At 48.4% G+C, this 14,817-nt stretch overlaps 1 protein-coding gene and 1 long non-coding RNA gene across 2 annotated transcripts in view; one reads left to right on the forward strand and one right to left on the reverse strand.

The window, feature by feature from the left end:
- Window positions 1-14,817, forward strand: part of LOC145713220 (uncharacterized) — a 53,195-nt gene that overhangs the window by 10,973 nt on the left and 27,405 nt on the right. The gene's annotated exons all lie outside the window — the stretch shown is intronic.
- LOC132675338 (complement C3-like) overlaps window positions 1-14,817 on the reverse strand; it is a 45,403-nt gene that overhangs the window by 10,404 nt on the left and 20,182 nt on the right. The window contains exons 18-27 of the mRNA XM_078443495.2: window positions 12,541-12,649; window positions 12,169-12,254; window positions 6,975-7,117; window positions 6,657-6,869; window positions 4,499-4,565; window positions 4,304-4,390; window positions 3,346-3,549; window positions 2,836-2,911; window positions 2,389-2,548; window positions 1,376-1,474 (exon numbers count right to left, since the gene is read on the reverse strand). Of these exons, the coding sequence (XP_078299621.1) occupies window positions 1,376-1,474; window positions 2,389-2,548; window positions 2,836-2,911; window positions 3,346-3,549; window positions 4,304-4,390; window positions 4,499-4,565; window positions 6,657-6,869; window positions 6,975-7,117; window positions 12,169-12,254; window positions 12,541-12,649 (1,244 nt within the window). The remainder of the gene's footprint in view (window positions 1-1,375; window positions 1,475-2,388; window positions 2,549-2,835; window positions 2,912-3,345; window positions 3,550-4,303; window positions 4,391-4,498; window positions 4,566-6,656; window positions 6,870-6,974; window positions 7,118-12,168; window positions 12,255-12,540; window positions 12,650-14,817) is intronic.

Consider the following 14,817-nt stretch of genomic DNA (forward strand, 5'->3'; position numbering starts at 1 on the left):
GACATCCCTCATGACCCTGTAACATGAGATCCCTTGATCAGACTGCATGTTTGTGTGTTACCATATATGGGAGACAAAGGAGTAAAAGATATGTAAAACACTATGCCACCTGGAGTTAGGGGCTCAGTTCTTAGGGTATAAACCCAACTGAGCCTGCTGGCACGAATAAAGTTGCTTCCTGGAAAATAAGCCTCTATGTCACGACTCTCTCTGCAAGAATCCTGCTACAGTGTTGCCATTTTGTAGAAGAAAATGTTGGTGCCTTGCAGCAGAAACTAATCCTTTCCCAGCTGCCCAGCTTCCCTGCCCAGCTGCCTGTTCTCCATCTACTCTTGACTTTTGCAGAAACTTCCGTCTTTCATTCACTCGGCCACAGTGGAAGCAGCCATATTTGCCCAGTAAGACCTACTTCCTGCCCTCAGCTGATTGGCCCAGGTATGACCACCTGACCCGGGGTGGGCCAATCAGAATTTACCCTATGGGAATCTGAAAGCTCTAGGTTTGGTCTGGCTATTTCCCCAAGGAAGGCAGCCAAGTTCTGCTGGGCAGGCTGGGTGGCAGGGAGAGAGGAATTATTGGGCCCAGAACGGCCTGGGTCCCTCTGAGGCCCTCAAGTCAACAGCCCTGTCCCCTCTATCTTGAGTCCGATGAAGGGAGGGGCAGCTGCCTGAGGTAAAATCCTGGGCTCTCCACCTTGGCAAGCTAAGGTCAAACAAACCACTCTCAAACCCCAGGACAAAGCAGAGGGAGTAATTGCAGAGACTCTCGGGAGTCCGTCTTTCCAAGCTTCTCTGCTTCAGAACCAAAACCAGAGGAAAAAGAGACAGCCGTGAGCCAATATTTGTAATCATTTCCTTTTTGGGGGCATGGGCCCCTTGGAAAATTTCCTAAGAGATCTCCTGAACTAAGAGAGTAGCCTTGATGTGTTCTTGGGTCTGGGTTGTGCCTTTTCTAAAGGGAAGCAGCAAGGTATGCTGCACTGATCATGTAGCAGTGATGGGGAAAGCAGGCTGAGGGGGCTTTTGTTGAAATTGGCTGACACTCTCTGGACAGGGTAAAGCAGGCAGAAAGGACCCATTCTTTGATCTCTTTCTGTCTTAGTTTTCTCCTCTGTAACCTGGGGATAAGAAGAGTAGCCTACGTCTCGGACTCTTAGAAGGATTACAGGACTTAGCATGTGCAGCACCTAGATGAGCATCTTAGTTAAATGCTCAAAAAATGCTGGGAATTATTATGGTTTTATGGGCATTATGGCTGCTGTGGTGGCTGCTATTGCACTGGGAGGACTGGGAATCACCTGAATGTAACACCTCACCCACCAAGGTGATGTGCCCTGGGTAGGGAGGCGAGAAGGAGAGGGTGGGTGGACACTTACGTTGAACTGATCATTGCAAATATCTTTAGCCTCTTCCAATGCAATGAGAACAAAGGCTGTGAGGGACACATCCTTCTCCTTATTCTCCTGGTAGCCACCCTAGAATGGGAAGCAGGAAATAAGGATAGTATGACCACTATGTCCCCACATGCTGACCAAACCTCTTGTAGGGTCAGCAGGTCAAGGCAGGGGTGAGAATCTCCTCAGTGTCTCTCCCTAGGTGGGCCACACTCTTCAATATTCATTCATTCAGCAATTGTTGCTCATGCTGTGGAAAAGATGGTGAGTAAGAACCCGACACCAGTCCCACCCCCACAGTGCTCCCCATCTAGTAGGGGAGACAGACATGAACCAATTGGCTCACCCATAGACATATCGTTACAAATTGGTGAGTGCGGTGCAGGAGGAGAAGTGGATGTGGCAGTGAGATTGGAAAGTGGGAGTGTGACTCAATTGGGGAGATCAGGAAAGATTTCCCTGCAGGATGACCAGGGTTGGCATGCCAGACAGTGAGAACAGCATGTGAAAGGCCCTGTGTCTGGATACAGCAAGGCTCCTTTCAGTACAGATGGCATGTGGATGGGGGTAGGGGGATGGTGTGAGATTGGAAGCCTGAAAGGTCAGGCTAAGGCAATGATTCTCTACCTTATGCATGCATCAGCATCATATGGCGGGGGGTGGGGGGCTTGTAGCAACTGATTCCTAGGCCCTCCTCCTGAAGTGTCTGATTCCTGAATCTTGAGTCCAGCTTTGAGAAAATACATTTCTAACTAGTTTGAAGGTGATGCTGATGCTGCTGCCCTGGAGACCACATTTAGAGAACCACAGCTGTGAGTTGTTCTATATTTTCTGAATGAAGGGGGAGGGACTTCTGTTTTGCACTAGATTCTGAAGGCCTCTAGTCTTTGAGATGGAATAGTGACACTCTCAGCCAAAGGGCTAGCCTTTCTCCTGTCTATCCTGTGACTACAGCCACCCCTCCCCCCAGCCTGCCCTAAACCCTTGCCTCTTACAGTCATTTCTTGGGCAATTACGGGCGAATCTTCCTGGAAGACCCCGTCGGGTTTCTGCCTCTGTAGGATCAGCCATTTGACAGCTTCGCAGATGACACTGGCCTGAACGGCAATGAGATTGGCTGCCAGAGAGAAGACCTTGACCACGTAGGCTGTCAGCCTGTGGGCGGCACAAAGCGTCAGCCAATCGCCTCCGGGATCCAGAGACTGCCATTCCAGGAAACCAATGAGCAGAGAGGGGCGGGGCCTACAGGCTGGCCCAGCTTCCCCACCCAAGTTAGGCGCCAGCCTAGCCACAGGGGGCGCTTAATGTCCACAGGCCACGTGGCAGCTCAAGGTGGGCGGTTCATCTGTGTGGGCTGAGGGTCCATAGCATAGGGCCCTTTGGGCGAGACCTGGCGGGACCACCCAAGGCCGCCTTGCTCAGTGGGGTGCCAGACCGCTCACCAGGTGCTGGCTTTCCGGTTCTGGAAGGCCGCAAAAGCCGAGTTGTCCTGTCTGTAGGCCAGCTGCTGGGAGTACCCTGCAGGGAAGCCAGAAGTGTCTCCAGAGGAGCAGGGGCTGAGTGGAGGGGCTCAGGGGACAAGGATTCTCTGAGGGGGGCGAGACAGGGGTTCAGGGAGGAATGAGGGGGCTCAGGGCTGAGCAGGGAAGTCTGGGAGAGCGGAAGGGACTTCTAAAAGGGGAAGGAGTTCTCAGAGGAGAGGGGTTCAGAGAGACGAAGGATCTCAAGGGGGTTCAGGGCAAGGGGGCCTCAGTGAGACAGGGAGTTCTAGAGGGCTCAGAGGGGCCCAGGGTCTCAGAAAGGGCAAAGGTCAGGGGAGGTCTTTGAAAAGAAGGGATCCTGAAAGGGGAGGAGCTTAGAGGAAGGGCGTGGCCTGGAAAGGGGCCTGGGTCTCAGGGAGGACCCTGCTCTGGAGGTGGCTGGAGCAGAGAGGATCTCCCAGGCAGACCCACCTTTTTTGATGAGCTGTAAGGCTTCCTTTCGCTTTGTGGGTCCCAACTTGTCCCACTGCTCCGTTTGGTCCAGGTAATGGACGGCAATGACCGTGGGCGTCATGCTTTTCATGTTCTGCTCCCCGGAGCCCGAGGGGGTCATGATGAGGTGATTCAGTCGCTCAACGTTGATGGCATCCTCTGTCAACTGAGCCACCGGGGTCCCTGCAACCAGGCGGGAGGACAGGGCTCAAGCAACTCACCCACCATGGGGTGGGGTGAGAAGGGTCAGGGCTGTCCCCAGCGATCCCAGGCTCCAGGCAGCCAGTGCCAAAGAGGTCAGGGGCAGTTGGGGGCTGAGGGGACGTGATGGTAGGAAGTAGGAGGCGGGGGTAGGGGAGTGGGGAGGGTGTCTACATTTGTAGGGAAGGGGGTCTTATGCTTCACAGAAATCTGCTCCCTGAGCCTCTTACAAGTGGCAGATTAATTCTAGAACAATCGTCACCAATACTTAGATCATGCTTCATGCTGTTGCCAGGCGCTGTTCTAGAGAAACATCAGACAGTATCTCATTTAATCCTCTCAACAAGCCTTTGATATAGGTACTATTATTCACCCCATCACAGATGAGAAAACCAAGGGTCTCTCCCCAAAACCTTACAGCTTACAGGTTACAAGGTGCTTTTCCAGGAACTTCTTTTCCCTTCTGGCTCCAGTCGTCCAACTCAGGCAATTAGTTCCAGAATTTCCTGCTCTTGAACTATACTGTTTCTCATTTAAGCTTCTCTATCAGCAAAGGCTATTTGCTGAACTAAATACTGCCTGGAACCCTCTATAAAACAGATCAAGGAGGTGGCCTGCTGTTCTAGCTGTAGTGGAGGCAGGGGACGCACGGTGGTATATACACCCAGAATTCGGAGAAATTAGGTCCCCTTCTCCAGAGCTGTGCCTTCCTGGGCGAGGGTCAGTGGCAGCTCACCTTGCAAGAGGATCCTGGTCTCTGAATCTGTGTCTGGTACCTGGTCACTGAGGTCTGCGGCGTGGACCTCCTCTCGCTGCACTCCGTCTGCCAGTGGAATGGGAGGGACCCATGGCGTCACCCTCTCCCACAAGGCCCTGATTCATCCCCTACCCCGCACCCCCAGGTCTCACCCTTCTGCTGTGGATGACTCACTTTGGCCCCGGTTTTCTGGATCCAGTGTGTGAACGGCCACAGTTTTGTCGACTCTGATCCCTTCAGGCTGAACAGTGTTGGGATGGGATGGGGGAGGGGGAAGTCAGGTGAATAAAAGAACAGACACAGCTGATCAGCAGGGCATGGGCACGATGGCATCACCCATCCTAGTTCTGTGACTGGGAGTCAGTTTACCCCCACTGCCTCTCAAATGTCCTTAAAATAAAAGAATGTGCATAAAGTGCTGAGTACAATGCCTGGCACTTAGTAAGCGCTCAGTTAAACTAGGGGCTATCTTATTATCAATGTCCCAAGTGAAGCTCTCCTTCCATGCTGGACTGCTGCTGTTTGTGCCCTTCCATCACACATTCTCCTTGAAGCTGGTACTAATGCACACATTTTCCTTTGGAGACCCAGTCTCCTCCGTGGCATGCTGGTAAACATTTGGTAGCCATCTCTCCAGGAAGAAAAGATCCTGATTTGTGGCACTGGCAGTTTCCATCCTGCGAACATCCCTGCCACAGTAGATTTCAAGCTACCAGCATCAGAGGGTGCAGAATTGGGAGTTGTGGACACACTGGCTCTGGGGAGCCTTGTGCAGGCTCCGGCGCCCTCTGGGGTTTCTTCCCATTGGTGCCACACTGAGCCACCCTGGGACCCCTGATAAAAGGGATAATTAAGATTGTGCTCCTGGGGGTGCCTGTCTGCCTGGATGGAAGAGCATGGGATTCTTGACCTTGGGGTTGTAAGTTCGAGTCCCACATCGGGCGTGGGGATTACTTAAAAATAAAATCTTGGGTCGCCCGGGTGGCTTAGTTAAGCCTCTGATTTCAGCTCAGGTTATGACCTCACAGTTCATGAGTTTGAGCCTCATGTCGGGCTCTGTGATGACAGCTCAGAGCTTAGAGCCTGGAGCCTGCTTCAGATTCTCTGTCTCCTTCTCTCTTAGCCCCTTCCCTGCTTGCACTCTGTTGTCTCTTTCAAAATATATAAATATTTTTTAAAATAGAAAAAAATAGGGGCGCCTGTGTGGCTCAGTCGGTTGAGCATCCGACTTTGGTTCAGGTCATGATCTTGCAGTTCGTGGGTTCAAGCCCCGCATCAGGTTCTGTGCTGACAGCTTGGAGCCTGGAGCCTGCTTCCGATTCTGTGTCCCTCTCTCTGCCCCTTCCCCACTCATGCTCTGTGTCTCTCTCTGTCTCTCAAAGATGAATAATCGTTAAAAAAATAATAAATAAAATCTTTTTAAAAAATTCGAGTTTGGTTATATTAAAGTCAGGAAAGAAATATTATGGTAAATTCTGTTTTGAGTATAAATAAGACACTTCACTGTAAAATAACACTGTGAGTTTTAAAGCGTTTGCTTTTCAATGTTTCAATATTTTTTCAATTACTTTAACTTTTTGGGGGAGAATTAACCACCAAACAATTTCAACCATTAAAAAAAGATATGTGGATGGGAGCCTTCATTTTTCCTTTAGCTTCAGGCTCCAATTATGGTTTGACTTGGCACTGTCTCTATTTAAAATTTGATCTTTTGTTCATCACAGGTTTTTTGGCATTAATTTTGATTCCTTACAATATTGCGTTAAAAGATTGTTGCTCTCATGACCTCACGTTTTGCTTGAAAATATTAATAAAGATGATAGCCTTTTATTTTTTTATTTTTTTTAAAAAATTTTGATGTTTATTTTTGAGAGAGAAAGAGACAGAGTGTGAGTGGGGGCAGGGGAGGGGCACAGAGGGAGGGAGACACAGAACCCAAAGCAGGCTCTGCGCTCCCCACTGTCAGCGCAGAGCCCAACACAGGGCTCAAACTCATAAGCTGTGAGACCATGACCTCACCTGAAGTCAGATGCTTAACTGACTGAGCCACCCAGGCACCCCAGTCACCCACAGGCTTTATTTTTATTTATGACTTGATCTAGTATTATTTTTGAGAATGTTCATCACTAAGAAAGTGTAGAAATGTATGTTCCTCACTTACTCACCCTAATCCTGGCCTTGCTTCCGAACTTGCAGGACTCCCAAGCATCCTAAGCTGGACACTGGACACTCTTGGTGTCTCAGAGTCAGTGTCTCCAACCTGGGTTGACAGCATGGGGAGACAGGAGCCTCTCCCAAAGGACAAGGGACTGCAGGTGCCCCAAGGACTCACCACGACCTTCAAGGTCTTCATGACACCATCCGAGATGAAATGATTGTTGACAGCAGCCTTGACCTCCACGTTATGTAGGCCAACCTTCAGAGGCACGATGAGAAAAGGCACGGCTATTGAGGACTTGGCTGGGATGTTCAGAATCTGCTGATAGGGTTTCTTGGCGGTGGCCAGGCTGCAGAAGGCTGGGTTGTAGATCAGGGTCACCCTCGCCTTCCAGGGAAAGAGTATCAGTCAAGGGGCATGTGCCATGGTTCCCCCCCAACACCTGCCATCTTCCAAGCTCTCCACCGTACCTCTGCCCCCGCGGGAACCCACCTTGAGCTCCCCAACGTCCTGGTAATTGTAGAGCACGGCCTGGATCTCCACTTGCTCATTGCGCACGACAGTGTAGGGTAGCCGCAGGTCGATGAAGAAGTCTTGCATCACCGTGACCTCATAGGGGTCAGCCACGCAGATCCCTGCCCAGGAGTGGAGTGTCAAGGGAAGGAGGTGGACAGTCTCTCAGTGCTTACCCCTCACTGCGAGAGGTGTGTCAGGCTCAGCCTGTGTTTGTGCAAGCCCAGGGGCTAAACAATTGCACAGGTGACACGTTACCGATAGTGGTGGCAGCTGGGAGTCACTGTGATGTACGGTTTCCATTTTCTTCTTGTAGTTTTACTCACAGGTAGGTGTGCAGGGGGAAGGGCTCGAGCACACCCGAAGGGTCCATACCTGGGCTCTCCAAAATGGTAGCCTGAGCTCTCTCTGGTCCCTGGGCATTTGGAATGTGGCTAGCTCAGAAAACTTTTTAACACATGTTTGGAACAATTTGCATATGCCAACCTTCCTTTTCAGCTGTACATTTTGCAAATCCTACAATACAGATCAAAGTATTTCCAATGAAAGGCTAGGGGTGCCTTTCCACTGACTGGCTCAGTCAGTGGTGGGTGTGATTCTTGATCTGGGGCCGTGAGTTCAAGCTCACATGGGGTGTGGAGATGACTTACAAATAAAATTAAAATCTTAAAAAAGAAAAATGGTAGCACCCTCATTGAAATGTTCTGCAAGTATAAAATATATGGTACATCAAAGGCTTAGTATGATGAAGTAAATGTATCTTTCATAATTTTGAGGTATTAATAGGTTATTCTCAAATATGAACAGATGGTTATAACATTATTATGAGTCTGATGATGCCTTTTTCAACATATTTTTCAACATATTTTTTAACATATTTACCACATGTTGAAAGAATAATGTTTTGGAGACATCTGGTTAAAAAAATGTACAATAAAATTGATGTCACCTCCTCTTTTTTTACGGGGCTACCAGAAGATTTAAAATGATATGCATCATATTTCTGGTGGACAGTGCTGATCTACAGGAGTGAAAATGACTGCAAAAGCAATGGTTAATTTGTGATTCAACAGCTATAGCCTATATTCAAGCACTGGGTTGATGCAAGCAAAATGTGCAAAAGCTTTATCATATTAAAAATGTTACACTAGGGGCGCCTGTGTGGCTCAGTCGGTTAAGCGTCCGACTTCAGCTCAGGTCACGATCTCGCGGTCCATGAGTTCGAGCCCCGCATCGGGCTCTGGGCTGATGGCTGAGAGCCTGGAGCCTGCTTCCGATTCTGTGTCTCCCTCTCTCTCTGCCCCTCCCCCGTTCATGCTCTCTCTCTGTCTCAAACATAAATAAACGTTAAAAAAAATATTACACTAAAAAAATAAATAAAAATAGTGTTGCACCACGAAGTGTATTAAAATTTGGAGCACCTGGTTGGCTCAGGTGGTTAAGCGTCTGACTCCTGATTTCAGCTCAGGTCATGATCTCCAGGTTCCTGAGTTGGAGCCTGGCGTCAGACTCTGAGGTGACGGTGTGGAGACTGCTTTGGATTCTCTTTCTCCCTCTCTCTCTTCCCCCCCGCCCCCCACTCTCCCTCAGTCTCTCAAAAATAAGTAAATATTTTTAAAATGCAGTTAAAAAAGAAATATATTATAATTTAATAATTTTTGTGTGTCTATTCTTCAGTGTTGAAAAAAATAGAGACTTGAACAAAATCCTTATTTGCTAACCTACAGTCATTATTCATCATTCTCGGGGGGTCTGTTATAGTCACGGGAGGTAGTTATCATTTCTTATCTACTATTCATTTTTACATTTTTTTAATGTTTATTTATTTTTGAGAGGCGGAGCTGGAACGGGGGAGGGGCAGAGAGAGGGAGACACAGAATCTGAAGCAGGCTCCAGGGTCTAAGCTGTCAGCACAGAGCCCGATGCAGGGCTCGAACCCATGGACCATGAGATCATGACCTGAGCCAAAGTCAGACACTTAACCAACTGAGTCACCCGGACACCCTCCGCTCCCTGTTTTCACATTATATATATATATATATTTAATGTATATGTATATACTTAATGTATATATATTTAATGTATATATATTTAATGTATATATATTTAATGTATATATATATATATTTAATGTTTATTTTTGAGACAGAGAGAAACGGAGCATGAATGGGGGAAGGTCAGAGAGAGAGGGAGACACGGAATCTGAAGCGAATCCAGGGTCCGAGCTGTCAGCACAGAGCCTGGCACGGGGCTCGAACTCACGAACTGTGAGATCATGACCTGAGCTGAAGTCAGATGCTCAACCGACTGAGCCACCCAAGCGCCCCTCTGTTTTCACATTCTTAAAGCCAGATTTAATTTACTCTGGTGGGTGAAAAACCAGCTTTTGCACCACAAACAGGAGGCTACCTCCAGGGAAACAAAACGGTTTTGTTTTGTTAAATACTGGCCAGCTCATGCTGTGCCTGCAGAAAGCAGACCTGCTCTCTCCTTGCTAATGCAAGTCAGTCAAGACCTACAGAGGAGATGAGGACATCCTTGCACCAGACTTAGCTTTTCCCTTGAACAAGCTGGAAGGAGCGAGAGAGAACCACACACAGAGTGACCTCTGACACACCATCCGTGTTATGTTTGAGGCAGAGAAACGCCTACTCTCCGTGACCCTGGAAGGACAGCTACATGTTTGTCCAAACCCACGGAAGGTACATCACTGAAAGGGAACCCTAGCTTTTGACTGCAGTTGATGATGATGTATCAGTGTTGTCCCAGAGATTTTGGCAAAGGTACCACCTAATGCAAAAAAGGGTTAGAGACGGGAATTGGGGGGAATTGAGGAGTGAGTGGTAATTCTCAGTTGTTTCTGTAAACCTAAATTGTTTAAGAAAACCCATTAATTAGGGGCCCCTGGGTGGCTCAGTCGGTTGAGCGTCCGACTTCGGCTCAGGTCATGATCTCACAGTTCATGAGTTTGAGTCCCGCGTCAGGCTCTGTGCTGACAGCTTGGAGCCTGGAGCCTGCTTCAGATTCTGTGTCTCCCTCTCCCTGCCTCTCCCTGCTCATGCTCTGTCTCTGTCTCCCTCAAAAATAAATAAACATTAAAAATTTTTTTAAGAAAACCCATTAATTAAAAAAAAAATCAACCAGGGCGCCTGGGTGGTTCAGTCGGTTAAGCATCCAACCTCAGCTCATGTCTGATCTTATGTTTTGTGAGTTCGAGCCCCACATCGGGCTCTGTGCTGACAGCTCAGAGCCTGGAGCCTGGTTCAGGTTCTGTGTTTCCCTCTCTCTGCCCCTCACCTGCTCGAGATCTCTCTCTCTCTCTCAAAAAAAAAAAATTTACAAAAATAAAATATGTTTGGCTTCAATAATGACTCACACTCATCGAACATCTGTAACGTGCCAGGCACCATTTTAAGGGCTCCCCACGTATTAACTCAAAAAACTCTCTGCACAACACTTTGAGTGGCTACTATTCATATTATGCCTGTTTTATGGATGCACACAGAGAGTGTGAGTAACTTGACTCAGGCCACACAGCTGCCTAGCGGACCTGGAATTTGAATCCAGACATTTAAGCTCGAGAAGCTCCCTGCTTGTAACTCTGCTGACTCTTTGCATTCATGGTATCTCAGGAGTCTAAAAGTTCCAAGTTCCACTGGTAACCATCCTAAAATATAAATTCTGAACCTCTAAGATGGCGTTCCTGAAAGGTTCATCCCCTGGTGATCTTGGGCAAGTGACCTGCCTTCCCTAGCTTCAGTATCCTCATTTGTCGGAGAATAAATGTACCAGCCTCAGAGGGTTCTTGTGAGCACTGAATGAGATAATGTGTTGGGAGTTAAAAATGGTACCAGGTAAAGGGCGTCTGGGTGGCTCAGTCAATAAGCATCTGACTCTTAGTTTCGGCTCAGGTCATGATCTCGGGGTCTCATGAGTTCGAGCCCTGCATTGGCCGGTTGCTCAGAGCCTACTTGGGATTCTCTCTCTCTCCCCGTCTCTCTGCCCCTTCCCTATTCAAGCTGTATCTCTCTCTTTCTCTCTCTCAAAATAAATAAATAAACTTTAAAAAAATTGTACCTGGTACAACACAGCGTCCAACATGAGGCTCAAACTCATGAACCGTGAGATCATGATTGGAGCCTAGTTCAGACACTTAACAGACAGAGCAACCCCAGTCCCCTAACATACCTCCCTTTTAATGTTTCAATATTTTTTCACCTACTTTAATGCTCAGCGAAAAAATTAACCTTTAAAATGTACCTAAATCAGGCATGGGGGGTGGGGGCGGGGCGCACTCATTTTCCCTCTTGCCTCAAACTCCGTGATGGCTCAGCTCAGTGCTGGCTTCTATTTACAATGGAGATATTTTGTTCATCATGGGTTTTTTTTTTTTTTTTGCATTCACGTTGATTTTTTCAAAATGATCACATGAAAGTATCACACATCTGCCTTAAAATTAGTGCCTCCCTCTCCTCACCCTGCTCTGAGGCCTGCCTGAGACCACCTCCATTAGGCCAGGGCTCCCCAGCTCCCTGTGTGGTGGGCCCCCTACCCCCTGGTTACCTTTTTTTTTTTTTTTTGCCAAGTTTCACAATCTGGCCGCCAATGTGCCAATCATACATTTCATCCTGCTACCTCCTTCATATTTTCTTAATGGATTTACCCATCACCCTGTCAACACCACCCCTTAAGGGTGTTTGTTGTTGCAAATTATTCTGTATGATAGTACAATGGTAGACATATGTCCTTATATCTGTGTCCAAACCTGTAGATCGTACAACACTGAGAGTGAACGCTCATGTCAATGATGAACTTGGGGTGACGACAGGCGTGTCAGTGTCACGAATACGCCATGCTGGTGAGGGATGCTGATAGTGCACGTCTGCGCGGGGGAGACTGTGTGCGTCGGGGGTGGGTAGACTGGATGTATGTGGGAACTCTCTGTACCTTCCCCTCAATTTTGCTGCCAACCTAAAACTGCTCTCGAAAGAAAATCTATTTACAAAAAGCGCTGACTCGTCACCCACAGAGCAGGATCTGACACCCCCACTTGTCACCTGGGAGCAGTGTGTCAGCCACCAAGAAACAGGGGATCTCTCTGGATGGGATGAGAAAATGCCCAATGGCCCTGGGATCCCTGACTCGTGAGCATGGGGCCACCACCTTCTCTCACCTTTCTTGTTCGACAAGCTCACCGCCAGAATCTCCCAGGTGGTGATGGAGTCTTTCAAAAATATATTCATGGTCTTTGTGGAGATTCTGGATGGAGGAGAAGTGGGGGTATTAAAAAGAGGCAGGTGTCAGGGGCCTGGGGGGGAGAGCTGGTGTGGAGGGGCCCCAAGGGGTAGGTTGGAGGGAGGAGTGGGGGCTGGGCACACAGAGGGAGCCTGACTCTTGATTTCTTTTCTAGTCTGGGTTGTGGGGTTGCCCAGTGATTCCAGAAAAGAGAGGCATGGGGTGCATGCAAATGAAGTGGTCCAGATGGGGCCGCTATAGGAGCTGGCCTGGGGGGTGGGCTAAGGTGGGGGGGCTGTCGCAGCCTTACCCATCTTTCTCAGGTTCAGTGAGTTCCTCTATGCGCCACAGCCAGCTCCCAGGGAACTGGCTTCGGGAAACAATTTCCTCTTCCGGGATTGTATCTTCATCCAAGTCACCTGGGAGGCACGGGTGAGGAGGAGACAAATCTGGGTTTAGAACACACCATTTCTCCACTGTCCCCAGAGATACTTATCTCTAAATGGCTGAAGAGGTTCCTACCAGAAAAACACACCCATAGTTCCATGATGGCCTGGGGAGGGGGGCAGTCATATTTGTCTTTATTGCTCCTTTCTCCCCCAAAATACCATTAAAAATGATATCTTACAACTGTGTCAGTATAGGGGCAGAAATAGTCCAAGCTAGGACTATTTCCCCCTGCTCTGATTTTCATAGAAATGAAGCATTTGTGTGAGCATCTAAGCATAGTGGCTCCCAGGCTCCACGCCTGCTACATCTGATGGTTATGACCCCCAAGCAAACAGGTTGCTCGAGAGACTCCCCAGACCTGTTGGTGACTCCGGGCGACGGGGTGGCCTTTTGAGCAAGTCTGACGCCATCAGCGAGTAGACCAAGTGGGGCCAGAATATGGTTCAACCCTGTCTGGGCTTTGCTCAAAACATGAGGGGCAGGTTGTAACGTGGCTTTGGGTCTGCCTAGTAACAAAGTAGGTGAAATGGACGGATGCCTAAATCCACCCATATTCTGGAATAATCCAACAAAGTGCATGTCAGATACAAACATGCAAGCAGCTCTCTGTCTCACCCCCAATCGGCTAAAGAAATTACACAATTTGGGGCACCTGGATGGCTCAGTCAGTTGAGCGTCCGACTTCTGCTCTGGTCATGATCTCATGGTTGGTGAGTTTGAGACTTTCACCAGGCTTGCTGCTGTCACTATGAGCCTGCTTGGGATCCTCTGTCCCCCTCTCTCTGCCCCTTCCCTGCTTGCGTGTGCTCTCTCTCTCTCTCTCTCTCTCTCGAAAAAACACATTAAAACAGAAAAGACTGGAGTCAAGACGGCAGAGAAGTAGTGGGACAAGGATTTTCCTGGTCCCTCAAACACAGCTGTATTGGGGTCAGAACACTTGGAACACCCAGGAAATAGGTCTGGGGAGTGATAGAAACATCTTTGTAGGTGGAAGGAGACAGCTTGGCGGGACTGAGGTGCATGTATGTGGATTGGGAGAGGTAAAACGGGCAGCACAGGCATGGAGGGGAGGGGACCCCTTCTGTGGAGACACAAAAGGGAGAGAAAGAGGCTGTAGGAGTATGGCATTGTGTTCGGACGAGAGAAAAACATCTCTGGACCATGGAGGGGGAACGAGAAATACGGAGAGTGCCAGTTTGTACTTTGCAAAGTCTCAGGAGTTGAAGATTAGAGTTTTCAGGGGTGCAAGACTTTCTCTTGCAGCTTGCGGTGTACACATGCCTCGTGGAGAGGGAGCCAGTCCCGGGGCCCAGTAGCGATCTCAGGGGTGACTGGGAGAGAGCAGTCCCCACCCTGGAGTACTGTGGGAAGAAGGTTTAGTGCCACCCCAAGGAAAAAAGACCCTGCAGGCATCAGCCGTGTAGGCTGGGCAGAATGGTGCTACCCCAGAACCGAGTCTGTGAGGTGTGGGATTCTTTAAGGCATCTTGTTTTGAATCCCATCTGAGCATCTAGGAGGTACAGGAGACTGTGGAACAGGACAAGCTGGCCCCCACTCTCCCTGCACTCCTCTATGAGGACAGTCTGAACAGCATGGTTTGAGACACTTTTCTCCCCATCACCAACATGGTGGGGCTTCAGGGAACAGGAGAGCATCCCCCAGTGGAGGCAGGACCGGTTTACAACAAACCCCACCCCTCCATGCCTGGTAACAGCTTAAATACTGGAGCAGGACTGACCCTGACCAGGCCAGACAGCCTCTCCTCCAGACCAGCACAGCCAGTGGTCCTGGGCACCAACAGACAGCTGTCCTGCAGTTTTGTATGTTAGTCCATTTTGTTTTGCTTTTCTTTTTCCCTTTTCTTTTCTTTCATTTTTTCTCTTTTCCCTTCTTTTTACCTTCCTCTTTGTATTTCCTTTGGAATCATGATCATAGTTTCTGATTTGACTTTTGGTCAAGTCTCTCTCTCTCTCTAAATATATATATATATATATATATATATATATATATATATACACACACACACATATATATGTGTGTATATATATATACATATATACACACACATATATACATACGTATATATATACATACATATATATACATACATATATATATATACACATACATATATATA

The sequence above is a fragment of the Panthera onca genome, chromosome A2 (genome assembly GCF_046562875.1).
Source record: "Panthera onca isolate mPanOnc1 chromosome A2, mPanOnc1 haplotype 2, whole genome shotgun sequence".
Taxonomy (NCBI): Eukaryota; Metazoa; Chordata; class Mammalia; order Carnivora; family Felidae; genus Panthera; species Panthera onca.